At 45.7% G+C, this 27,887-nt stretch overlaps 1 protein-coding gene across 2 annotated transcripts in view; it reads left to right on the top strand.

Moving 5' to 3' along the window:
• CREB3L1 (cAMP responsive element binding protein 3 like 1) overlaps window positions 1-27,887 on the top strand; it is a 116,070-nt gene that overhangs the window by 55,865 nt on the left and 32,318 nt on the right. For both annotated transcript variants that reach the window (XM_063944297.1, XM_063944296.1), the window contains exons 2-4: window positions 16,418-16,631; window positions 25,793-25,941; window positions 26,733-26,808. In XM_063944297.1, the coding sequence (XP_063800367.1) occupies window positions 16,418-16,631; window positions 25,793-25,941; window positions 26,733-26,808 (439 nt within the window). The remainder of the gene's footprint in view (window positions 1-16,417; window positions 16,632-25,792; window positions 25,942-26,732; window positions 26,809-27,887) is intronic.

Genomic DNA, 27,887 nt, shown 5'->3' with positions numbered 1-27,887 from the left:
ATAAGCTGCTGGGAGACTTGACTGTGTCTTTACTTCGGTAGACTTAATGGGACACACTTGGGCTAAGCAGGATTGATGACAATGTGAACCCCATGAGGTAAGCTGCAACGTTGACCAGTCAAACTGTGGATTATGTAGCTGGAGCCAGGGCATGCCCAAGACAATCTCCTGGGTGGCTTGAGGGATGACCAGGAACTTGATCAGTTCAGAATGGAGAAATCCAACTCCCAGAACCACTGGAACAGTTTGATGAGAAATGTTCCCCTTGGAGATTCGACTACCATCCACAGCAGTAATGTAAACTGGACAAGAAAGTTCACAGGTAGATAGGCAAAATTTATTTACCGCAGCTTGGGTGATAAAGTTTCCTGCAGCACCGCAGTCCACTAATGCTGACGCAGACTGGAGCCCAACTGGAGTCTCTAGCATCACTGGAAGGATGAGGTCTTGTTGAGAAGGAGCTTGACTGAAAGATCCTAACTTGACTCCTCCCTTACAAGTCAGGATCTGGCGTTTCCCGAACGCACCGTGCAGGAGTTAATCTGATGGCCCGCAGCAGCACAGTATAGGCAGAGTCTCTCACGTATTCTTCTTGCCCGCTCTTCAGGAGTTAGGCGGGACCTATTTATCTGCATAGGCTCGTCAGAAGAGGGAGACTGGAACTGTACAGGAGGTATGAACCTTGATCTGCGTGGCTCACTCCGAGCGCGTTCATTATTGCGTTCGCGGATGCGAGAGTCCAACTTAATGCACAGGGAGATCAAATCAGACAGTTGAACAGGAATGTCACGGGTCGCCAGTTCATCCTTGATCCGATCCGAGAGTCCGTGCCAGAAAGCTGCTACCAGAGCTTGGTTGTTCCACTGAACCTCTGCAGCCAACGTCTGGAACTGGATGACATATTGTCCCATGCTTCGGGTACCTTGACGAAGTTGGATCAGGTCTGCCGAAGCTGATGTCGCACGACCAGGCTCGTCAAAGATCCGTCTGAAGGTTGACACGAAGTCTGTGTAGTTGTTAATCAGAGGGTCAGCACGCTCCCACAGAGGAGACACCCAACTCAGAGCAGATCCAGAGAGTAAGGAGATGATATAGGCAACCTTGGATCTTGGCGTGGGGAAATTATGTGGCAATAACTCAAACTGTATTTCACATTGATTGAGAAACCCGCGACATAACTTAGGACTGCCATCATACTTGCTCGGCACGGGCAGATGCAGACGTGACACTGGAGCTGATGCAGCCGGCATAGAAGAACTCACAGCACTGGCAGGTGCTGGAGTAACAGGAACAGTAGGAGAGAGTACACTAGGCAGGGATTGCTGTAGTGTATCTAATCGGGAGGACATCCCTTGCAGGAATTGAAGCATCTGCTGCTGCGCAACCTCTTGACCATCCAGACGGGAGACCAGATTTTGCAAGGCCTCTGACCCCACACTCCGTCCACCATCCGAGTCCATAGATCCTGGACTTACTGTCAGATTGTGTTTGGGCTGTGTCCCCGGAGGGGGCGCTAGTGGGTCAGTGGAGGTAGATGGGAGAAAACGAGGAGGTTGGATAACGTTCCTGCGCATGAGCGCAATGGTATTTATTTGGCAGATGATATTATACAGAATGGTAGCAGAAACAATAATAACAGATGAATAAAGTCAATCACTCAGCATGATAACTGAAAGTCTATGGCAATGGATGACAGATGACTTGAGAAAATAATATCCGGTAATATATATAAACAGAAGAACAAGTGCTTGTGAAATGGTTCTGGTTTGGAAACCAGTGCAGGTTTTAAAACAGGAAACTTAGGCAGCAAGGTGTAGAAATGGCAAACCTGAGCAGAGGCAGGAGTCTGACTTCACAGTGCAGGTGATGAGGCACTGGCAGCAGCAAGCTGTATCACAGGTGGAGGAATGAAACACACCTGGAGTCAGTCTTCAACTGCAGGCTGAAGCACACAAGGTGGTGATGAGTGTGAAGCCTTATTTGCAGGTTGCAGGTATTGCTGGGCCTTGAAGTTCCACGGAGCTGTGCAGAGTAACCAGGAGTACAAGTTCTTAAGCAGAGAACCAGGAACACAGGAGAAACAGGAACAGATCCTTTCACATGGGTCGCTGGAGAGACACAAAGTCCAGGATGCCTGCAGACTGATCCTGCAGTCTCTTATGTACCCCATGGTGCACAGGGATTGGATGAGTGAAGGAAAGTGGGTGCGGCCAAGCACCGGATTGGCCGCAGTATACTGGCTGTTTACAGACTGTCATGGCGGCGCCCACGCTGCGGCCTAGCAGGGACGCGGCGCGCTACATGCCCGCTGTCTCAGGAGTGTTCCCAGGCCCTTGATGATGTCCCATGGCAGGGGCATAGGTGACAGGTGACCGCAGGGAGCCAGGACGGAGTCCGCAGCGGCGGACGGATGTCAGCCTGGTAAGTCGATTCCTGACAGCTTACCTCCATGTCCCAAATTTGCCCTTATCACTAAGGGTACCTCAGGTTCGTGGTACAGAACTGTCACTATCAGTTTCTGACGCTGCCGTTTGGATTGTCTACGGCACCCCGGGTCTTTACCAAGGTAATGGCCGAAATGATGGTTCTTCTTCGAAGAAAAGGCGTCTTAATTATCCCTTACTTGGACGATCTCCTGATAAGGGCAAAGTCCAGGAAACAGTTGGAGGTCGGAGTAGCACTATCTCGGATACTGTTACAACAGCAGGGGTGGATTCTAAATATTCCAAAATCGCAGCTGATCCCGACAACAAGTCTCCTGTGCTTAGGGATGATTCTGGACACAGTCCAGAAAAAGGTGTTTCTCCCGGAAGAGAAAGCCAGGGAGTTATCCGAGCTAGTCAGGAACCTCCTAAAATCAGTGCATCATTGCACAAGGGCCATGGTAAAAAAATGGTGACTTCCTTCGAAGCAATTCCAGTCGGCAGATTTCATGCAAGAACTTTTCAGTGGGATCTGCTGGACAAATGGTCCGGATCGCATCTTCAGATGCATCAGCGGATAACCCTATATCCAAGGACAAGGGTGTCTCTCCTGTGGTGGTTACAGAGTGCTCATCTTCTAGAGGGCCGCAGATTCGGCATTCAGTTTTGGATGTTGGTGACCACGGAGGCCAGCCCGAGAGGCTGGGGAGCAGTCACACAAGGAAAAAATTTCCAGGGAGTGTGATCAAGTCTGGAGATTTTTCTCCACATAAATATAGCTAAGGGTAAATTTATAATGCTCTAAGCTTAGCAAGACCTCTGCTTCAAGGTCAGCCGGTATTGATCCAGTGGGATAAAACATCACGGCAGTCGCCCACGTAAATAGACAGGGCGGCACAAGAAGCAGGAGGGCAGTGGCAAAAACTGCAAGGACTTTTCGCTGGGCGGAAAATCATGTGATAGCACTGTCAGCAGTGTTTCATTCCGGGAATGGAAACTGGGAAGCAGACTTCCTCAGTAGGCACGACCTCCACCCGGCAGAGTGGGAACTTCATGGGGAAGTTGTCCACATAATTGTAAACCGTTGGGAATTACCAAAGGTGGACATGATGGCGTCCCGTCTGAACAAAAAACGGGACAGGTATTGCGCCAGGTTAAGAGACCCTCAGGCAATAGCTGTGGACGTTCTGGTAACACCGTGGGTGTACCAGTCGGTGTATGTGTTCCATCCTCTGCTTTTCATACCTAAGGTACTGAGAATTATAAGACGTAGAGGAGTAAGAACTATACTCATGGCTCCGGATTGGCCAAGAAGGACTTGGTACCCGGAACTTCAAGAGATGCTCACAGAGGACTTATGGCCTCTGTCGCTAAGAAGGGACTTGTTTCAGCAAGTACCATGTCTGTTCCAAGACTTACCGCAGCTGCGTTTGACGGCATGGCGGTGGAACGCCGGATCCTAAGGGAAAAGGCATTCAGGAAGAGGTCATTCCTACCCTGGTCAAAGCCAGAAAGGAGGTGACCGCACAACATTATCACCACATGTGGCGAAAATATGTTGCGTGGTGTGAGGCCAGGAAGGCCCCACGAAGAAATTTCAACTCGGTCGATTCCTGCATTTCTTGCAAACAGGAGTGTCTATGGGCCTCAAATTGGGGTCCATTAAGGTTCAAATTTCGGCCCTGTCGATTTTTCTTCCAGAAAGAATTGGCTTCGGTTCCTGAAGTCCAGAAGTTTGTCAAGGGAGTATTGCATATACAACCCCCTTTTGTGCCTCCAGTGGCACTGTGGGATCTCAACGTAGTTCTGGGATTCCTCAAAACACATTGGTTTAAAACCAGTCAAATCTGTGGATTTGAAGCATCTCACATGAAAAGTGAACATGCTCTTGGACCTGGCCTGGACCAGGCGAGTATCAAATTGGTGGGTTTTTTTCTCAAAAAAAGCCCATATCTGTTTGTCCATTCGGACAGGGCAGAGCTGCGGACTCGTCCCCAGTTCTCTCCCTAAGGTGGTGTCAGTGTTTCACCTGAACCAGCTTATTGTGGTGTCTTGCGCCTACTAAGGACTTGGAGGACTCCAAGTTGCTAGATGTGGTCAGGGCCCTGAAAATATAGGTTCCAGGACGGCTGGAGTCAGGAAAACTGACTTGCTGTTATCCTGTATGCACCCAACAAACTGGGTGCTCTTGCTTTTAAGCAGACTTTTGCTAGTTGGATGTGTAATACAATTCAGCTTGCACATTCTGTGGCAGGCCTGCCACAGCCAAAATATGTAAATGCCCATTCCACAAGGAAGGTGGGCTCATCTTTGGCGGCTGCCCGAGGGGTCTCGGCTTTACAACTTTGCCGAGCGGCTATTTAGTCAGGGGCAAACACGTTTGTAAAATCCTACAAATTTGATACCCTGGCTAAGGAGGACCTGGAGTTCTCTCATTCGGTGCTGCAGAGTCATCCGCACTCTCCCGCCCGTTTGGGAGCTTTGGTATAATCCCCATGGTCCTTTCAGGAACCCCAGCATCCACTAGGACGATAGAGAAAATAAGAATTTACTTACCGATAATTCTATTTCTCGGAGTCCGTAGTGGATGCTGGGCGCCCATCCCAAGTGCGGATTATCTGCATTACTTGTACATAGTTACAAAAATCGGGTTGTTATTGTTGTGAGCCATCTTTTCAGAGGCTCCGCTGTTATCATACTGTTAACTGGGTTCAGATCACAGGTTGTACAGTGTGATTGGTGTGGCTGGTATGAGTCTTACCCGGGATTCATAAATCCTTCCTTATTGTGTACGCTCGTCCGGGCACAGTACCTAACTGAGGCTTGGAGGAGGGTCATAGGGGGAGGAGCCAGTGCACACCACCTGATCCTAAAGCTTTACTTTTTGTGCCCTGTCTCCTGCGGAGCCGCTATTCCCCATGGTCCTTTCAGGAACCCCAGCATCCACTACGGACTCCGAGAAATAGAATTATCGGTAAGTAAATTCTTATTTTTTATTTTTTTTAATTGAATCATCTTTTTTCCAATTTGAAATTCATATTTTCTCCACACACACAAACACTATGAGGTCAAAGCAAAACACATGGGGAGGCAGAGCGGGGCAGAGAAGTATGCGAACAACATTGGAGAAAGAAACACAAAGGAGATGGCAAGCAAGAGGCATCAACAAGACACCCAGACAGGGAGGAATCAGGTGGCTGGGGGGAAAAGTGTAAGGAGGTGAGGGCGGGATCCGTGCTGTGTGTACTAAATGGCCAAGCACTGCCTTCTTTGTGGTAATAGGTAAGTGTGTGGTGCACAGGTGGGGCCACCGGAACAGAGGTACGGCATAGCAATAATAGTCTGTACACCTCCTTTCTTTTTACCAGCAGCCCCATGATATCTTGTGATGTCAATTATCTTCCTCTACATATTGGAAGTGATGATTCGAGCACAGGGGGCAACTGGGAACCCCCCCTAAGTGGGTCACCATTTGGGTCCGTATTATGATTGCCTGATACAGTATAATTATGGTACTGTCGGTTGTATACAGAGATCTTTTATAATACATAACTTCACTAGGGATTCAAACAACAAAGAGTAGAAAGCTAATATATATTGTAAACCTGCTGTGACATAAAAAAAATACAGGTTGAGTATCCCATATCCAAATATTCCAAAATACGGAATATTCCGAAATACAGACTTTTTTGAGTGAGAGTGAAATAGTGAAACCTTTGTTTTTTGATAGCTCAATGTACACAAACTTTGTTTAATACACAAAGTTATTAATAATATTGTATTAAATGACCTTCAGGCTGTGTATATAAGGTGTATATGAAACATAAATGAATTGTGTGAATGTAGACACACTTTGTTTAATGCACAAAGTTATAAAAAATATTGGCTAAAATTACTTTAAGGCTGTGTGTATAAGGTGTATATGAAACATAAATGTATTCTGTGCTTAGATTTAGGTCCCATCACCATGATATCTCATTATGGTATCTAATTATTCCAAAATACGGAAAAATACGATATCCAAAATACCTCTGGTCCCAAGCATTTTGGATGAGGGATACTCAACCTGTATATATATCATGGCTGGGAGAGGGTTACATAAGCCTGTTTGCAGCCTTTCCGATCATTTGCTAATTGTAAACAGGTAGTGGGAAGAGGAGTCATTGCTCATACTCTACTAGAGTGTATTGAACCAATGATTAAAGGCAGAGGTTATACTTCTATAAATACAAAGACAGAAGAAGTGAAAGAGAGAGATTATTAAGTGCTGTTAGCCTGTATGGTTTTAATGTATAACTCTACAGCAAAACCCACTGCTTAGTACATGTGTACGGCACATGTCTTATATCCTGTTCCTTATTATATCACATACATTTGTTGAGCAGATCTTTAAAATCACACCAATGTAAAGATGGAATCACAGACTGTTGTGTGGTCTGTAAGGAGAGGTTTCACTCCCTGGATTTTGTTTAATTTAGTAATTTCGAAAATGCGGCCTACAGTAGTTAGATATATGGATAGACACATCTTATGTCACTATGGGTTGTTGCTTCCATTACCCTGGGAATTAAGCTATTCTATAGCTACAATACAGTTAATACGGCAGAACTATGTCATTTTCCAGGACAAGAAACAACTGTGCCTGATGATATAAAGTCATGGCTAAAATGAACAGAAGCTACAGTAGGTAAAAAAAAAAAGGCAATGTATAGGGCAAACCTTGGGGGAGAGTATATAGAAACCACCTACATAGTTACATAGTTGATGTGGTTGAAAAAAGACAAAATGACCATCGAGTTCAACCTGTATTATAAACTTTTATATCAATTGAATGCTGTATCCTTGGATATTTGTTTCAGTTAGGAATTTATTTAATCCATTTTTAAACTTATTGACAGAGTCCACCATTACTACCTTCTTTGGCAAAGAATTCCAAATCCTTACTGCTCTTACTATGAAGAACCCTTTCCTCCGCTGTGTATTACATTTTTTTCTCTTCTAACCTCAGAGGGTGTCCTGTGTAACTTAACCTGAAGGTGAAGAACACTTTTCATCTATGGTTTATGTTATTCTACATCCTTAAATCTTCTGACGGATGTGCCTTTCGTTACGTTGATGTTTACAGGAGGCTCTACTCCCATTTCAGTTCCACTATTAAGCTGCCGCGGTTATGTATTAAACTTTGAGATATCGCAGCTCTGTGTGTTCCCATCTACTCTACAGCAAGGAGAGTACAGAGCACATTCGTGAACATGTGGATTCACTGTCATTTCTTGCTGGAAGCTGGGAGGTAGAGTTGTCATTTATAACGTAGCTCTTATTTATTAATCTCATTCTGTGCACACCGCAAAGCACCTTAATGTTCTATATTGAGCCAGGATGGTCCCCTAGTCTACACTCTCAGAGAAGGCTCCGCAAACTACTGTTGAAGTGTCCCTAGGTTTGGGGAGTACTGAAAATCTCATGGGTTGCACTATGCAAAAATATAAAAGTTACTGCTTGGCTTAGTCTCATTTATAGCTTAAAAGAATCAAATATAGAAGGGGCATCAGGGCTATCTTTATTACTTGTTGCATTTTTGTATGTTTAAAGTTTTGCAGAGAAATCCAACTGCGTCTGGAAGCGCAAAATATGTTCCATCAGAAGAATAAGATGAGGCAGGATTTCTGCCCACTCTGCACCTTCACAAAAAGCCAATATAAACTGAATGTGCAATATTTCCGCACAGCGAGGAGCAACTGTAACAGCGTGCCCAGTTATGTGTTTTTGACGGTTTAACCATTTTTACTTTGGAACTGCTCCTAAAAAGTAGAAGCACCTGTACACGCAAACGAACCCCCCCACCACCACCATACCCACCATCTGCCACTGGGCAGTGCTAACTTCTGCATTCTACATTTTCCTTGTCTTGATTTTCAGAATATACTCACATGTGGTCATAATGTTATAGGACAGTGGCTGGTAGTTGTGTGCCTGTAGTGTAGTTTTGTGACTGTGGTGTAGGTGTATGCCTATGGTGTACTGTAGGTGTATGCCTGTGGTATATGTGTGTTCTAGTGGTGTATGTGTGTGCTTGTGTGCCTGTGGTGTACAGTAGGTGTTTGCCTGTGGTGTATGTGTGTGCTAGTGGTGTACTGTAGGTGTGTACCTGTTGTGTAGCCTGTGTTTGTTTGTGTGCATGTAGGTGTATGTAAGTGTACAGTAGGTGTATGTGTGTTGGGTTTGAGTGTGTTTGAGTGTTGGTGGTGTGTGTGTGTCTGTTGTGGGGAGTAGTATTTGTGTGCCTTTGTTGTTAGTGTGTGTTTTCTTGTGTTTGGTGTAGGTGTTAGTGTGTAACTAAACAAATGGAAACGGTCCCCTAATAACGTTCTTAGCGCGTTTCGCTGCAATGTCACAGAGCTTCCTCAGATGATGCATCTATTACGCTATTATTCTGTGTTTTGATTGATTGTTGATATTAAATGCCATTTCTTTACACAGAGCCGCATGGTAATGACATCATTTGCTAGTGTTTTCCATCCTAGCACTGCTAGTCTTCTTTAATTGGAATTCAGTTCCTTGAGTTTAAGGGCGGCTGTAGGGAAATTAGGTGATAAACTCCAATGGGGCAGGTGCTGATGCTGTTGAATGGAGTACTTTACGGAGTGATGTGGAATATATTGGTAGGATAAAAATAAAGATGAATAATTACTATGGTTTTATTTCAGTATATGTACACTGCTCAAAGTGAAGGTGTGAATGTGCTGGGGGTTGAAGTTATTTTAGGCCCTCTAGTCACTAAGCTATGGGATTTCTGCCTTCTACACGCCCGTTGTGATTGCAGGAACGAGCCTAATTCTGCTGGTTTTCCTAACTGTAAAAGTGCTACCTAGCCGCGTGTCTAGTGTCCCTGATTATGTACAAAATGTGTCTTTTCCTGGAAGACTCATTAAACAGAACTTGGCTCTTTCATGCCCCTGTAAAACTAGAATAGTCTGCAGACGCCCTTGTCTCCAGTTGCTGCCCGGCTGTGTGCAGGGTGGCACAGGACTTCTGGTTTCTACATTTTCCTAATGGTCCCTGCAGCTATGAGATTGCTTATTATTTCCTGCACATATGAAACCTTCGTGCCCAGTGTCAGAAGAGACCTCAGGTGTGTGTAGGCAGATGGCTGTAGGCGTGCATGACTATATCTCAGGGACTGGGACAGTCGGCTTCAGGTGCTGGTGTGCGACATGGACATATGGAGCTATTTGTTTTATTCATTATTAGTATTAGAACAGGGAATTGTTGGTGCAACCCTTGGGTGCAGCAATAACGTCTTCCGTCCTCCGCAGGGGGTTATGTACTGAAATCGGTTCAGCGTTTAAGGAACCATGGTGTGTTCGGTAAGTTCACTGCTAAATTTAAAGCGCCAATTACTTATAAGGCTGGTTTTGTGTTATAACTAATTGCCGCTTTAAATTTGGCAGCAAACTCGCTGAAAACTCTCCGGTTCCTTATACTCAGAACCTATTACATAACCCACCTAGAGCTAGTTACAAAAGCATGACATTCATCTAAGCAACAACACTATAGGATGACTGGCTATCTCTGGCACAGTCCAGTTACAAACACAGGATTTCTAGAGGGGGGTTTCCAAATGCAATCCACAGTCTCCCACTCTGCGGAACATGGAATACCGTATTAATATTTAACACTATAGATTGCCTATAGTATTGGCTGAATCAATCATATTTAAATAATATAAATAAGTGGTCAGGAAAAGGTTAAACATACTGTAATCAATGCACAAACATAAAAGAACCAGTACTGCACTTTCTAAGCACACATTCTCCCACCTCAGGGTAAGGCTCCTGTCTCTTCTTCCTGGTAGCAACTCTCCGGTCCATTGCACTGATTGAGGACTGAGAACCACACGCACAGACTGGGCATGTGCAACAGCTCTGCTCTGTCCCTTACAATGCATGATGTGGCAGCAGTTCTAGTAATCGTATTATATACTATTGCTATTGTCCTAATTTGAACCACTTGCCAAGATGAGGGGGGTTTCCAGGCAACCGGAACCCCCCCCTGCGTTTGCCTGTGCAGTCAGTAGCCCAGGCATGGTGGGCATAGCCTGTTTGCCAGTTATAATAGCAGTCATTGAGCTCTAGATTATCACATTGTCAGTGCTTACTGAGGAGCATGATATGACCTCAACTGAAACTTGCTGAATTTCAGGTGTGGTCCGGTTTAACAGTACGCCTGTTTGCAGTGCGGATCTTGTGTGCTTTTGCATAGCCCATGCAACGGACCAGTGCATACACAAGTACAGCATATTGATCAACTTTAAGAAAGTCTTCTCCAGGAGAAGCCTGAAGATGAGATGCAGGTGGCAGCTAATGGGGCGGGGACTGGACCATTTGCATCATTAGCCTCCACCACCTCATGGCAAAATGTTCAGTGTTAATGAAGAGGAGGCAGAGCCAAAATAACACAATTATACAGAATCACATATTTGATCCGCCCCCTCGACTTGGGTCACGGTTGCTGGAATTATTCTCCCCATCCTATCCACGTCACTAGGAAGTGGGCAGGATGCAGGAGGACCACCCATGTTAATAACCATAACCAATAACATGTTATAATAACCTAAAGGATCATTAGTGTGTTGTGTTGTACCCTTTTTAGCCAGTCGAAGTGCTCTAGAACATTTCTTAACAAAAAGTCCCAATTGTGTGCATACCCCAGTGATCTTAAAGCAAAGCTTAGCTGTATCTCTGTACACCAGTGGTCTTATTATTCCGTCGTTCTTAGGGGGCCCTGATGGGTGGCTACCTAAATTGGGAAAAGGAAACACTAGAATAGTATAATATGTTCAACAAAACTCATAACTCATTGGAACTCTATTTTCAAACTCTTGTCCTAGATATTAATGACAATGCGCCCTATCTCTGTATTGCGATGTATGTCTCTAACTCTCTGGATGGGTGATTGGAACGCGAAAGAGAATGAATATAAAGAACAAAAGGGTCTATTTACTAAGCCTTGGATGGAGATAAAATCAACGGAGATAAAATACCAGCCAATCCGCTCCTAATTGACATTTCACAGGCTGGGTTTGAAAAATGACAGTTAGGAGGTGATTGACTGGTACTTTATCTCCATCCAAGGTTTAGTAAATAGACCCCATAGTAGTGTAAAATGAATAAACCGATTTCTGAATCAAAACACAAAAACTCACGTTCAAAAGTCCAGGTTTGCATAAGGAGTGCCAGTTTATAAGAGACAAGAAACAATTACTTCTAAACCTGGTGCAACTGAGGAAAGGAAGAGGTTTCAGTAAATAGTAGTCTAATGAATTAACCCTACGCGTTTCGTCTGTAGTACAAACTTCCTCACCTTATGGTGTTATTTGTATGATGACTTATGAATGATTCAGATTTCGGTACATCGGTATCTAGATTCTAACTCAAGTTTGCTCTGCTCTCATATTGTTACTATAACAGACAATAGGAGACGCAGTGCGTTAGTGGTGTGGTCAATGCTTAATATAGGGTTCAGCTGGGGTTTGATTCCCGTTAAGGCCAGGGGTATTGAAGCCAATAGAAGACTCACAGTGAATTAGCGGCTACCTTGTAGGAAGTGTTACTTTAATTGCAAGTGTAAATTAATTTAAAAGGCTCCTTCCCTCCTGATACTCTGCTCACCGCTCCGTCTCCACCGGCTTCTCACTCAACACGAGAACGCTCCCCGCATCTTATCAGAGGACGCTCCCCGCTACAAGCAGCGGCTTTGTTCAGCGCAGTTGTGCCTCGTCCCTGCCCCCTGCAAGCACAATAGTGGGCACCACAGAGGACTTTCACCGAGGACGCTCGGTGTTACCAGCCCACTAGGAGAGGTAAAATGTATCATATGCCACCTGCTTAATCAACCGACTGCTGGGACTCACACTGCTAATTAGTGGAATGTGCATGTTGCCTCTGCACATACACAGGGATTAAAGCCTGGTTTATATAGAGAGAACTTCCGGAGAGATGCATTGTAACAGTATACAGCTACATTGAATGTTACAATTGTTGGACAGTATCCCCAATTGCTACAAAACTGAGCCAACTCGATTGATACCCAAAAAAAGGGGTCACTCAATTTTGTGGACATTATTGTTATAAAATAGTTCACTGTGTTTCAGAGTACAGACACGTATTATATATATTGTATACTTTATATATGTTTCTTATTTAGTATTTGATCAATGTGAAATTATAATAAATAATTTTATATATATATATAATATATATATATATATATACATACGTCAGCTCTCCCTTTGTTGGGTTATTTCATATCACCTTAAGCGCAGCCGTTTTCCTTACTTAACTTGTTCCATAAATTTAAAGGCACGTACACAGTGCCCTACGGTAGTGCTCTGGTGATTTTGGAATTAACTCCATATTGTAACTTAGGCGCTTTCCAGCAGTGATGTGTTTTGGTTTGTAGCTTTGTTACTTTAATTGGTGTTAATTTAATTCGTGTTACAAATGAAAGTCTCAATAACACAGGTATAGAAGCAGGCTTTTGTATTGGCCCTTTAGCTTTACTGACGCATTTCTCCACTTTGAAGAGTGTTTTCATAAGAGTAAAAAAAAAAGCTACATCAGTGCATTGGAGTATTAAACTGTCTAAAACCAATCAGCAATCACTCCAAATAAAACATTCATTTATGCTAAATAATAAATCAGCTGTGTTGCTTTTACATGGGAGCCATAATCAACTTGTAAAAGCAATCAGTAACATTTTGCATTGAATCTTTAAGGTTAACAGTATAAGACTAACAGCTGTTTGTTAACGAAATAATTATGATACGAAGATACTGTAGTTCTCCTGGCAACACTACAAAGAGAGTAAGCGGCATGTTAAGAATAGATAAAGAGAAGAGAGCATCCAGACTATAACATTCCTTATGTCAAAATATGTGTAAAGAAAAGTGTCCTGTAAAACTGGATACAATATAACGTAGACTACTTATTAAATACAAACTCATCTAAAACATTTATCATATGAGGCTCAGTGTATTTATATTTTGTACTGAGTATACAATCAAAGTAATTTATCAAAACTGAGAGATAAGTATTTTTTTTATAATAATAATAAGATAGTATAAGCAAAGGCAAAACCTTATGGGAAAATGTATCATATCTTGGAGAGAGATAAAGTGGAAAAGCTGCCCATAGTAACCAATCAGCTTCTGCCATGTTACAGGCTGTGCTAGATAAATGACAGTTAAAAGCTGATTGATGGGTTACTACAAACAACTTCTCTACTTTATCTTTTTCCAAGAATTGATAAATCTCCCCCCATAATCTCCATTATTAAATAATATAGTATTTATACATCTATCCAGAGGTTTCCCATCCAATTTTGTTTTAAAGATTAAAGCTGGTTGTTTGGTACTTTGGACTCTATGTACTAAGCCTCAGAGAGAGATAAATTGGAGAGAGATAAAGTACCTGCCAACCAGCTCCTGTCATTTTTCAAACTCTGCCTGTAACATGATAGTTAAGAGGTGATTTGCTTATACTTTATCTCTGTCTACTTTACCTATCTCCAAGGCTTAGCACATAGACATATTTGCATTTTACTAAATAGTGGTAAACATATAACATATAAAATATCTACAGATGGAGCCTCTCTCAACTAGGCTTCTCTGCTGCACCTAGGTGCACCAAGGTTTATTAGCATAAGCCTTTCATCTATTGTTCTCAGCTGCAATACAATACAGAGAGAACAATACATCAGGGGATTAAGTCTGGCAGCTCTGGCTCAATTAGTCCTATTGAAGGGATAGATAAGCAGGGCTCCATCTGTACCTCTCACACACTTCTCCCATGTCACAAGCCTACAGGTACAGGGGACACATATGAGACACACAAATAGACATAACGTTGAACCATACCACCCAACTGTCCTGATTTTCGGCACTGTCCTGCTGTCTCACACGCATTGGCAGACTCCCTGTCACTCACTGCAGAGCAGCGGCGGTTAGATGCTGTCCCGAGTCTATAATAATGAATGTTGGGAGGTATGATAGAACAGTGACTGAGAATAGTGTCCAGAAGTGCAGAAATGAGGCTTTATCAGTAAGGTACATGCCTGCGACGTATTATAACTCCAAGGTTGCTCATTACTCTGAGGGAAATAAAGTTGTGGCAGAACATCAGTTTCAGGCAAATTAACTTCCCTCTTTTACTGTGTGTCTCTATTACTGAGTTATAGTGGCAGACATTTTTCTGGAGCACAAAATGCACTGAAGCCTGTGTAAATAACCCAGCCAATATGGCTTTGGCATTAGAGCCAAATTTGATTGTGATTGCGTTAGAATTGAGAACTTTGTTATAAATGCAAAATTACATATATATATACGGTAGAAAAGCTTATCTGAGTTTGTGTATGTCAATATATGATTGTATATTGTACATTTATATTGAGATGGACTGTTTTTTTACTCCCGTTATCCTTGCAGGCATACTTGGGGGGAGGGGGGGGGGGGGGACATGGCAGAATTGGGATATGGTGGAGTCACGATGGAGTATTGCATCATGGTGGCCCTACAACCCGCTATACAATGTGCATTTACCTACATTGTAAAACAGCGGCAGGGCCATGATAAAGTAATTCAGCGTGCATCGCATCATTGGACAGCCGGACCGCTAAGTTCACTCGGATGTGGGTGGCGGCTGGCAGCCTCCAGGAGACTTGAATACTCTCACAGGGGTCTGGGAAAGCCACCCGAGAGTCTGGAGCCTCCTGGACGTGTTGGGAGAGTAGACAAGTGTGCATACAGGATACAGAGGGGCTAAGTAAATGCAGATCCATTCACATCTTGAGATACGTATGGCTCCGCATTGGCAGCATATGCACCTGTTTGCAATAAGTCACCATCATTAGCATGTATTTGCACATGCCCTGCAGCATCTACCAGCAATTAGGCACAGAAATGTGTATAATTTCTGGTAAGCCTCTGCCGCATAATGAGAATAGCGTCATTCTGGCCCTGCCCCCTCTTTACAGAAACTCGATTCGCCACTTTATACCATGAGATGTGGGGCCAAATTGCACAAATTGCCCAGCCCCATCAGCTGTCCCCAGCATCCCACCCCAGGCTTCTCTCTGAGAGGAGGCAATACAAGTCACTAAGTTGCCATGGGAAACAACTCCACTGGCTCACTTCTCCACTTTTATCACTGCTTAGTACATGTCCCCCATAGTCTGGAAGGGTGTGGATCAACAAATCGACAGTATCTAGGTCGACAATGTTTAGGTCGCCCACTATAGGTCGACAGTCACTAGGTCAACAGGGTTGGAAGGTCGACAGGGTTTCTAGGTCGACATATGCTAGGTCGACAGGTCAAAAGGTCGACATGAGTTTTTTATGTTTTTTTGGTGTCATTTTCTTCGTAGAGTGATCGGGAACCCCAATTAGTGCACAGTGTCCCCTCGCATGGCTCGCTTCGCTCACCATGCTTCGGGCAAGGTGCCTCGCTCCGCTACCGCTTCGCTCGGCACAGATTACCGTTCCAATCGTAATCCACGTGGATCGTTAAGTATGAAGTAGTTCAAAAAAATAATTTTTTTTTTTAAAAACTCATGTCGAGCTTTTGACCTGTCGACCTAGAAGCCCTGTCAACCTTTCAACTCTGTCAACCTAGTGACTGTCGACATATAGTGGTCGACCTAAACATTGTTGACCTAGACAGTGTCGATCTTCAGACCGGATCCCTTCTGGAAATAGGGACTTGCATTTTATTAGACATGCATGTCTTATCCGAGCTATGGTAACCGTTATTCATGCTCCATAAGTGTACTGAAACAGTTATTACTGCAAGCTCTAGTACCCTGGGAATTTACAGGCTGAATATTGGCCAAGCCTAGGATATGTCCCCCTCCATCACTTCTCGATAATGCCCCATGCATGAAACATAAATTCACTGTCTATCTTTTTCCTTATCTTGTTATCTTTATCTCTTCCGCAGCATTTCTCTGAGGCTCTGGATGATTTCTCAAATGAGCTGTTTAACAGTTTCTTCGATGACCCTCCCCTACTGGACCGGGATTCCCTACTTGATATGGACGTGGAGAGCCCAGCTCCACCCATACAGGCGGAGCACAGCTACTCCTTGAGTGGAGACTCCGCCCCACAGAGTCCAGCGCTCACTATAAAGGAGGAAGACGAGGACAGCCCAAGCGGTAGGTGTTACTCTCCCTAGGGGTTACCTAGCAACCGGGGATGGTGTTGGCCTACGGCTGTCAATTTTCTGTGACACAACCAGCATTAGCAAGAGGCTGACGGGCATGCTGGGACTTGTAGTTGCTAAGTTGATGTAGAGCCAGTCTGACGCTGTATCTTGCAGTTTCCCAACAGCTGGAACCACAGGTTGACTGTGGGGTCAGTTCATAAATCGTCACTGCTTCTCTCGTAGGGAGACAGTTATTAAACAATATATTTGTATTCTTATGCTGCATTCAGATCGCAAATGCCGGATCCTACCCGGTAAGAGAAACGTGTACTTGCCAGGTGGGATCCGGCATTTGCGCTCCGTTACTGGCTTTCCGACCCGGCAATATACCGGGTAGGTTGCCATAGCAGCGGAGGGCGCAGCAGCAGCAGGGGCGGGGGTGGAGGCGGCGCCGGGAGATGAGCTCATCTGCTGCGCCGCCTCTGCCTATGCTGTGAATGAGAGCCGTGTCTCATCGGAACGGCTCCCATTCACACTGCGCCTGACCCGGTAATCAACCCGGTAATAACCCTTCTTTTTTACAGGGTTGAATTACTGGGTCAGGCGACCCGGTAATTCACCAAAGGACCTTTCACATCGCACACGGACCCGTTTCGACACGGCAATATGCCGTGTCGATACCGGGTTTTTAGTGCGATGTGAAAGGGGTAAGTTACTTATTAATTATAGAATCATCTGCTGATTCCTAAGGATTTGTCCTAGTTTCCTATTATCCAAACCAACCCTGGCCACACTTTAAAGATTGAGGGATGAATTGATTTATTCTTTGCTGTGTTTAATTAACCTGCAACGTAATAACTTTATGTCATTGTCCCTTCCGTGGGATATCATCCTCTAAGAATCTGTAGGCCGAGCAGACATGGGTCCTGGCTTGTGGTAGCCCCGAGATCCATGGAGAACCAGGCCACCAGACTTCAGTTATGAGCACGTCGCTCCTAGCTCAGCGGGGAAGTGGGCATTAGCCATTTGGAATACCCCATGAGTAGGGATGCCCATGCAACTGCTATAGAGCTTCCCTGAATGCTGTCAACTCTGGCAGGTCTGTTGTACGCTGGGTCTAACAGTGGATAACAGGTCAGTTCACACTGAACCTATAGGTGCTGGCTGCTGGTGAGACCTGTGACAGGCTCCTTTGTTCCAAGGACTCCTAGACTCTGTAGAGAGAGACGATCCATGGGGGTAATTCAGACCCGATCGTAGCAGCAAATTTGTTAGCAGTTGGGCAAAACCATGTGCACTGCAGGGGGGGCAAATATAATATGTGCAGAGAGAGTTAGATTTTGGTGGGTTATATTGTTTCCGTGCAGGGTAAATACTGGCTGCTCAATTTTGACACTGCGACTTAGATTTCAGTCAGAACACACCCCGCCCAAATCTAACTCTCTCTGCACGTTATATCGCCCCCCCCGCAGTGCACATGGTTTTGCCCATTAGCTAACAAATTTGCTACTGCAATTAGATCTAAATCACCCCCATGTTGGGGTCATTTTCCAGGAGTTTTCATTAAGTGGGATGAATCATGCAAGAGTATTTATTTTCTCTTACGTCCTAGGGGAAACTGAGAATCCATTTAGTACCATGGGGTATAGACAGGTCCACTAGGTGCCATGGGCACTTTAAGAAATTGATAGTGTGGGCTGGCTCCTCCCTCTATGCCCCTCCTACCAGACTCAGTTTAGAAAATGTGCTCGGAGGAGCCGGTCACGTCTCTGGAAGCTCCTGAAAAGTTTTCTGCATTTAATTTTTATAGTTTGTTATTTTCAGGCAGGACTGGATGGCACCAGCCTGCCTGCTTCGTGGGACTTAGAGGGGGAATGGCCCCACCTCTCTAAGGGTTAATGATCCCGTTCACCGCTGACAGGACACTGAGCTCCTGAGGGAACTATTCGCAAGCCCCACCACGGCGAACGTACATTCCTGCAGCACGCCGCCACCTATAACAGAGCCAGAAGAATGAAGAGTGGTGAGTACTAAGCTGGCATCCCGGTTAGCGGGTCGCCGGCCATTATGGCGGCATGAGGATACGGAGACGCGCGGCTTTTAAATAGGGCGGACTGTGTCTCCCGACTGTGTACGGACACAGACGCTGAACAGCGGACACAATACTCAGACTGGCAACAAAGCCATAAAAGGAGTCTGTCTCCATTTTATGCATATAGATACATACAGCCAGTATAAAAAAAGAGCGGGAAGACCGCGCGCCCTTGAATGGGCGGGGCTTCACTATGAGCGGATCCAGCAGCTTACAGGCGCTATTTTCCTTACTGCAGCTGACACAGACGCTGACTGACAGGGACGCGCAGCTCCTCCGGAGAGACTCCAGATTACCTCATTGGTACCAGGGGGTCATAGCAGGGGGGGGGCGATTATTAGTGTACTAAGGGAGACATGTACTAAGCGGTGATAAAAGTGGAGAAGTAAGCCAGTGGAGAAGTGACCCATGGCATCCAATCAGCATTGACGTAACATTTAAAATTTGCATACTATAAACGTATACAGATCAGCTGCTTGGTTGCCATGGGCAACTTCTCCACTGACTCACTTTTTCTTTGATCACTGCTTAGTACATGTCCCCCTAAGTCCCTAATCTATTTTCTTAGTCAGCGACCCGGCTAAGATTGGTGTTTCATGTAAGGCACAGTGTTCCTCTTCTCCAGGGGGTTCACTAGTGTGTACTCAGTGTAGTATCCCTTCACAGGCTAGCGGGGTAGAACCAGCATGGCTGGACTCCATTAGGGGAATGATTTCCTCCATTTCTACTAAGTTATCTCGGAATGAGAAATAGACGCAATACTTAAGATAGTCTATGGCTGAGTTTATGAAAAACCAGCGTCTCAGTCCCCTGCCATTTGTCCACAAAAACGTACTTTGGCCCATATCCTGCAGTCTGACTCTGATGATGAGCGGTCAGAAATGAAGGAGGGTGAGGTGTCCTCAGAGGTGGGGGAGGGCACTTTGTCGCAGGGAATAAAGGCTCTCATGGAAGCTATCAGAGAAGTTCTGAATATCCCTGACAAGGTGACAGAGGAGAGTGAGGAATCTTATTTTAATATAAATAAGAAATCCTCAGCCACTTTTCCTGTGTCAGAGGAACTAAATACCCTGTTTGAAGAACCGTGGGTTAATCCAGATAAGAAATTTCAAATCCCTAAACGGTTGTTATCATCTTTTCCTTTTCCTCCCGAGGATAGGAAAAAATGGGAGAATCCAGCGGTAGTGGATGCAACGGTTTACAGGCTCTTGCGGAAAATTGCATTGACTGTCCCGGGTGCAGCCTCCCTAAAAGACGCAGCTGATCGCAAAATTGAAACTATGCTCAAATCTTTGTATACAGCTGCGGGGGTGGCCCAGAGACCCGCTATAGCATGTGGGTGGATTACGCGAGCCCTTGCTAAATGGTCGGGTAACCTAATTGAGGGGTTAGATACTTTACCTCAAGGGTAGATTGTTTTGCTCCTGCAAACTTTATGGTGGAAGCCATAAAAGAAATAGGCTTGCTTAATGCACGCACTACAGCTATGGCAGTGTCTGTACGCAGGGGTCTATGGCTACGCCAGTGGACAGCGGACTCCAGGAATGGCATGGAAGGCCTACCTTTCACAGGCGAGGCCTTATTTGGAGATGAACTAGACAAATGGATCTCCAAAGCTAATGCGGGTGAGTCCACATACCTTCCTCCTGCAGCTCCCCCAGCTAGTAAGGCCTACTCAGGACCCAATTTACAGTCCTTTCGGACTGCCAAGTTTAGGGGCAAGCCCAGAGGTTCTTCTAACACCACCAGAGGCGCTAGAGTTAAGCCACGCAAACCAGCAACTGCCGGTTCACAGGAACAGGGATTAGGCTCTGCTTCCTCAAAACCTTCAGCATGACGGTGGACCGCGATGCCTGGAAGACTGGCAGGTGGGAGCCGGGCTAAAATTCTTTAGTCACATCTGGACAAGATCATGCCAGGATCCCTGGGTCATAGATCTTATATCCCAGGGCTACAGACTGGCGTTCCAGGAGATCCCACCTCACAGATTCTTCAAATCAGGCTTACCAGTTTCACAAGAGGCAAATATAACTTTACAGGACGCCATGCAAAAACTGGTACAGACCCAGGTCATTGTTCCAGTTCCACCTCATCTGCAAAACAAGGGTTACTACTCCAGCTTGATTGTAGTACCGAAACCAGACAGTTCGGTAAGATCGATTCTGAACCTCAAGTCGTTAAATCTGTACTTACGAGTGTTCAAATTCAAGATGGAGTCTCTGAGAGCGGTGATCTCAGGTCTGGAGGTGGGGGAATTCCTAGTGTCTCTGGATATAAAGGATGTGAACCTTCATATTCTGATCTGGGCACCTCATCAGGTTTATCTACGGTTTGCATTCCAGGGCTGTCACTACCAGTTCCAGGCCCTGCCATTTGGTCTCTCCACGGCACCGAGGGTGTTCACCAAAGTGATGGCAGAAAAAATGTTTTCACTCCTCAAACAAGGAGTGAACATAATTCCGTACCTGGACGATCTTTTGATAAAGGCACCGTCCAGGGAGCGGCTGTTGGACAGCATTGGCCTCTGAACCAGACTACTCCTGGCTCACGGGTGGATTCTGAACCTATCAAAATCTCACCTAAATCCAACACAGAGGCTTCCTTTCCTGGGATTGATACTGGACACAGAGTCTTAGAAAGTGTTCCTTTCCTTGGAAAAGGCAATGGTAATCCAGTCGATGGTTCGGGCTGTCGACCCGGATCTCTGTGCATCTCAGCATACGCCTTCTGGGGAAAATGGTGGCTTCTTACAAAGCAATTCAGTACAGAAGGTTTCATGCGAGGCCCTTCCAGCTGAATCTGTTGGACAAATGGTCCGGATCGCATCTTCACATGCACCAGAGGATTCGTCTGTCACCAAAAGCCAGGATCTCCATTCTGTGGTTACTACAGACTTCTCATCTGGTCGAGGATCGGAGGTTCAGGGTTCAGAATGAGATTCTGCTAACTACAGACACAAGCCTCAGAGGTTGGTGCATAGTCACCTAGGGGGTTCAGTTTCAGGGAAGATGGGCAAGTCAGAAAGTCATCCTTCCAATAAACATCCTGGATCTCAGGGCTATCTACAACGCCCTTCTGCAGGCCTCATCAGTGCTTCAGAATCAGGCCATTCAAGTTCAGTCAGACAATGTGACGGCGGTAACGTACATAGGGAGTCATTCCGAGTTGATCGCTCGCTAGCAGTTTTTAGCAGCCGTGCAAACGCTATGCTGCCGCCCACTGGGAGTGTATTTTATCTTAGCAGAAGTGCGAACGGTTGTATCGCAGAGCGCCTGCAAACATTTTTTAGTGTAGCTTCAGAGTAGCTCAAAACCTACCCAGCGCTTGCGATCACTTCAGACTATTCAGTTCCGGATTTGACGTCATACACACGCCCAGCGTTCGCCCAGCCACGCCTGTGTTTTTCCTAGCACGCCTGCGTTTTTCCGAACACTCCCTGAAAACGGTCAGCTGCCGCCCAGAAACGCCCACTTCATGTCAATCACTCTGCGGCAACCAGTGCGACTGAAATGCTTCGCTAGACCCTGTGCAAAACTGCATCATTCGTTGTGCCTGTACGTCACGCGTGCGCATTGCGCAGCATATGCATGCGCAGAACTGCAGGTTTTTTTTAGCCTTATTGCTGCGCTACGAACAAATGCAGCTAGCGATCAACTCGGAATGACCCCCATAAACCGACAGGGCGGAACGAAAAGCAGAGCCGCAATGTCAGAGGTGTCAAGAATTCTCCTCTTGGCGGAAAAACACGTGGTGGCGTTGTCGGCGGTCTTCATTCCGGGAGTAGACAACTGAGAAGCAGACTTCCTCAGCAGACACGACCTGCACCCGGGGGAGTGGGGCCTTCACCTGGAGCTGTTTCCAGTGGTTGACACGTCAGTGGGGATATTCCCAGATCGACATGATGCCCTCTCGACTCAACAAGAGGCTCGAGCGGTACTGTTCCAGGTCGAAAGACCCAAAAGCAGCGGTGGTAGACGCTCTGACAACTCCGTGGGTCTACCAGCTGGTATACGTGTTTCCTCCACTTCCTCTGATCCCAAGAATTCTAAAAAGAATAAAAAGGGAAAAGGTTCAAGCAATCCTCATTGCTCCAGACTGGCCACAAAGGGCCTGGTACGCGGATCTTCTCGAGATGCTGCTCGAAGAGCCGTGGCCTCTACCTCTTCACAAGGATCTTCTGCAACAGGGCCCATTCAGGGCCCATTCGTCTATCAAGACTTACAGTACTGCGGCTACGTTTAATGGCATGGAAGTTGAACGGCTGATTCTAGCCAGGAGAGGGATTCCTGAAAAGGTCATCCCGACTATGATCCAGGAAGGGGCAACATCTAAACATTACCACCGTATATGGAAGAGATATGTCTCTTGGTGTGAGAGCAGACAATATTCTGCGGTGGAATTTCATCCGGGACGTTTCCTGCTTTTTCTGCAGTCGGGAGTGGATGTGAGCCTACGTCTAAGCTCCATTAAAGTCCAGATTTCGGCCTTGTCTATTTTCTTTCAGAAACAATTGGCTTCTCTCCCTGAGGTCCAGACGTTCTTGAAAGGTGTTCTGCACTTCCAACCTTTTTTTGTGCCTCCCACGGAACCTTGGGATCTCAATTTGGTGCTGCAGTTCCTCCAATCAGACTGGTTTGAACCGTTACAGGAGGTAGACGTAAAGTACCTTATGTGGAAGACCGTCACACTGTTGGCCTTAGCTACAGCAAGAAGTGTGTCGGAGCTAGGAGCATTGTCTTACAAGGGCCCCTACTTAATTTTCCATGAGGACAGAACTGAACTCAGGACTCGTCAGCAATTTCTTCCTAAGGTGGTGTCCGCATTTCACATCAACCAACCTATTGTGGTTCCGGTTGTTACGGACACCTCTGCTACTTCAAAGTCTTTGGATGTTGCAAGGGCTTTGAAGGTGTATGTAAAGAGAACAGCTCGTCGCAGGAAAATGGACTCGCTGTTCATTCTCTACAATCCCAATAAAATTGGGTGTCCTGCTTCAAAGCAGTCAGTTGCCTGTTGGATTGGACTCACTATCCAAAATGCTTATTCCACGGCAGGCTTGCCGGTTCCAAAATCTGTACAAGCCCACTCTACTAGGTTGATGGGTTCTTCTTGGCGGCTGCCCGGGGTGTCTCGGCTTTACAGCTCTGCCGAGCAGCTACTTCGTTTGCTAAGTTTTACAAGTTCAATACCTTGGCCTCTGAGGACCTTCAGTTTGGTCAATCAGTTCTGCAGGAACCTCAGCACTCTCCCAGCCGGTTTGGGAGCTTTGGTACTTCCCCATTGTACTAAATGGAACCCCAGTATCCTCTAGCACATAAGAGAAAATAGGATTTTAATTACCTACCGGTAAATCCTTTTCTCGTAGTCCGTAGGGGATACTGGGCGCCCGCTCCGGTGCTTCGTTCTTTCTGCACTGTTACTTGGTTAAGTATGGTTCAGCTGTTGCTCTTTACAAGTTTTGGTTAGCATGGCTTTGTGGTTGTGTTATGGATGTGCTGGTTTCGAAATCTCACCATTTTCCTTTTCTATATCCTTCTCTGTGTCCGTCTCCTCGGGCACAGTTTCCTAGACTGATTCTGGTAGGAGGGGCTTAGAGGGAGGGGCCAGCACACCTAATCAAACTTCTATAGTGCCCATGGCTCCTAGTGGACCTGTCTATACCCCATGGTACTAAATGGATTCCAAGTATCCCCTACGGACTACGAGAAAAGGATTTACCGGTAGGTAATTAAAATCCTATTTTTTTTTTTCAAACTTACCTGTTTATCTTGCAATTAAAATAAAATATTCTGAGACTTCTATAGAGGCAGAAAAAGTTCCTGTAAAAAAATAAATATATATAATAAACCAACAGGAAATAAACACAAATTAAAGATAAAAAGGCAGCAAAATACTGTCAACTAATTGACTCCATTCTGTTATCAAATTCTCACGTATCTTGAGAGTTTGTGCGCGGCTCATGTTCCGGAACTGTACGCATGCAAACATGGGCGATGTAGAGCTGAGCTGTAGGTGAGGGTGTGTTGACACAATTGTCGTCTATACAGAGTTGGGCACAAATGTTAAGTGTGGCCTGATGATGACCAAGCATACAGCTAGAGGGCAGACACAATGCGAGAGCAAATGCCTCAGATTGTCTTCCAACCCTGCATCAGGGCCCTCATTCCGAGTTGTTCGCTCTGTAATTTTCTTCGCATCGCAGCGATTTTCCGCTAATTTCGCATGCGCAATGTTCGCACTGCGACTGCGCCAAGTAAATTTGCTATGCAGTTAGGTATTTTACTCACGGCATTACGAGGTTTTTTCTTCGTTCTGGTGATCGTAATGTGATTGACAGGAAGTGGGTGTTTCTGGGCGGAAACTGGCCGTTTTATGGGTGTGTGTGAAAAAACGCTGCCGTTTCTGGGAAAAACGCGGGAGTGTCTGAAAAAAAGGGGGAGTGTCTGGGCGAACGCTGGGAGTGTTTGTGACGTCAAACCAGGAACGAAACTGACTGAACTGATCGCGGTTGCCGAGTAAGTCTGCAGCTACTCAGAAACTGCTAAGAAGTGTCTATTCGCAAATCTGCTAATCTTTCGTTCGCAATTTTACTATGCTAAGATTCACTCCCAGTAGGCGGCGGCTTAGCGTGTGCAAAGCTGCTAAAAGCAGCTTGCGAGCGAACAACTCGGAATGACCACCTAGGCCCACATAGTAACTCAATACCCTCATAATAATAGGCACTTCACCCAAACAGTCAGCCTACCACTAAAAGCACAATGATGCTTGCAGTCTGGATTACTAACATTTACCTTAGGCTCTGCTGTCTTTCTCCCCTTTCATGCTCATCTGGCCAAGATGTACAGAAGTTTTAGTGTCTCGTGACAAATGTTTGGAATACTCAGCAATACTGTGGTGGTCATACAAGCAGGCCGGAGTGAGGCTTCTCCTCTAAGACAGTGAATCCAAGATCTCTGCCCCACTGATAAGACAGGAGAGCAATACTGCCAAGACATTTCATGCTGGGTGGGGGGATGTATTGATCCTGTAGAAACATTTGCAGCAGATAATGGAATGACCTATTCATGTTTGACCCTCAGAGCCTGGCAGTGTGGTCTGGGCCCTGGAGCATGAACTCTGCTCGTTACTGGTGAAACAGGAGCAGAATATTTTATCACAGGTAGAGTCCACACATCTGACTGGGCCTCCGGAGCAAACGTCTGGGGCAGGAGTACTACAGAATGAGGAGGTGAGTAACGGAGTGTGATTTGTCACGTATTATAGCAGAGTATGGGAATTAGATGGCAAGCTGCTTATTAGAGCATTGTCTAATGCCTCAAGATAGTGCACGGGACTGAACGCGTGGAGTAAATCTGAGGATGACATGAAAGGAGGAGCAAAGTTGGGGAATTAGGGATGGTTGATGGTGTTAATTTTGACCATATAGCACACAGTGATGCCAGGTAATGAGCTCAGTGATTGAGGTGTATGTATTGTTGGGACATCCAAGTGGAGATGGTGGAAAGACAGTTGGACACAAGAAGTAATAGAGTGGCCAGGGAAGGAGAGGTAGATATGGGTGCCATATGGTGGAGGCGGGGCACCTTGGACTGCACACGCTAATTAGAAACATAATGAGAGGTGCTATCATGCTGAGACTTGTAGTTCCACACAGAAAGTAATAATACAGATGCACACTCTATAGTACCAAGCACTGCTCATCAGAATTATTATAATGAGCTCTGCAATCTAACATAGAGGAAAGTAGAGGTGCTCGGCCAAAAAATCTTGGCCCACCAACCAGCGTCCAGGTGACTTCATCTGGTGGGTCCCTAACAATAAGGTTCAAGTCCAGGTGCCATATGCAGTGATGTGATAGTGGACTATGAAGGGCAGTATTAGCGCACAGAGAGAAGTAAAAAGAGAGAAAAGCAGAAGGCCAAGAGCACAGCTTGAGGCATCGTATGCTAATTATACATAACATGGAATTATAGAAATCTAGTCTTTCCTATCAGTCACTGACTGCTCACTCCTTTACAGAATGTCTCCAGAACCCCAATATCGCACATAAAAGTAGAGCCAGGAATACCAAACCACATGCTGAATGTACAACCAGGTGAGTAGAAGGTGACACCCAATATAATGCCTTGTACATATGATCACAAGAAAGTTACCCTGTGCTATGAAGAGAGCCTTGATTAATAAAGTACTGTAGGGCTCTCAGTACTCAGGACAGAGGCAGACTACATTTTGCAGTGTGTTTGATCAGTGCTATAATACTGACAATGGAGTCCTCAGTGATCAATGAATCTCTTTTGTGAGCAACTGCTGCGTTCATCGGGAGGTGAATAGAGTGTACCATAATCGACTAATCTGCAGTGACTCTGTATCAAGGTCATTGCATAGAACAGTGAGTACTACTCATAGGTGCAGGAAGCTTATCCCCAACAAGCAGCATGGAACTGCATCTACTGTATGTTTCTATATATTATCATTGATATGCTGCACCTGGTATTCCTGGGGGCCAGTTTGTCAGACCACCACCTCTTTTAATCTATGACGGGCACATGTTTGATTGGTATGCGGTCAAGATCCCGCCGGACGGAATCATCTCGGTCAGAATACCGACACCCGGATCCCGACCGGCACAATCCCGACATATTCTCCCTCTTTGGGTGTCCACGACACCCATAGAGGGAGAATAAATTAGTGTGCCGAGCATAACGAGGCACCGTGCCCGCAGCGTGGCGAGCACAGAGAGCCCGCAAGGGGCTACGTTGCGCTCGCCCCCCTGTCGGGATTGTGCCGGTCGGGATCCTGGTGTCGGTATTCCAACCGCCGGGATTCTGTCCGGCGGTAATACGTACTGATCCCGTTTGATTGGGTTGGGTACAAAATCCTGGTCAGTTTTTTCCCGAAGGTCAGGATACCAAAAGCGGCAAACCGACGGTCAAAATTCCAACTGTTCCTGGTATTTTAACCCTTCCCCTAATCCACCTCTCAAGCAGCCTACCCCTAACTGTCCGCTCGCTCAACCTAATCCTAACCCTCCTCTCCCACACCCTAACCCTCTTCCCTACTGCCTAACCCTAACCCCTGTACTTACCTTCGGGATCCCGTGGGATCCTGCTGTCGGTATTCTGACCTTTCGGGATCCTGCTGTCTGTATTCTGACTGTAGGGATCCTGACTGCAT

This window comes from Pseudophryne corroboree, chromosome 11, assembly GCF_028390025.1.
Source record: "Pseudophryne corroboree isolate aPseCor3 chromosome 11, aPseCor3.hap2, whole genome shotgun sequence".
NCBI lineage: Eukaryota > Metazoa > Chordata > Amphibia > Anura > Myobatrachidae > Pseudophryne > Pseudophryne corroboree.
This window is presented reverse-complemented; position numbering and strand designations above follow the sequence as displayed.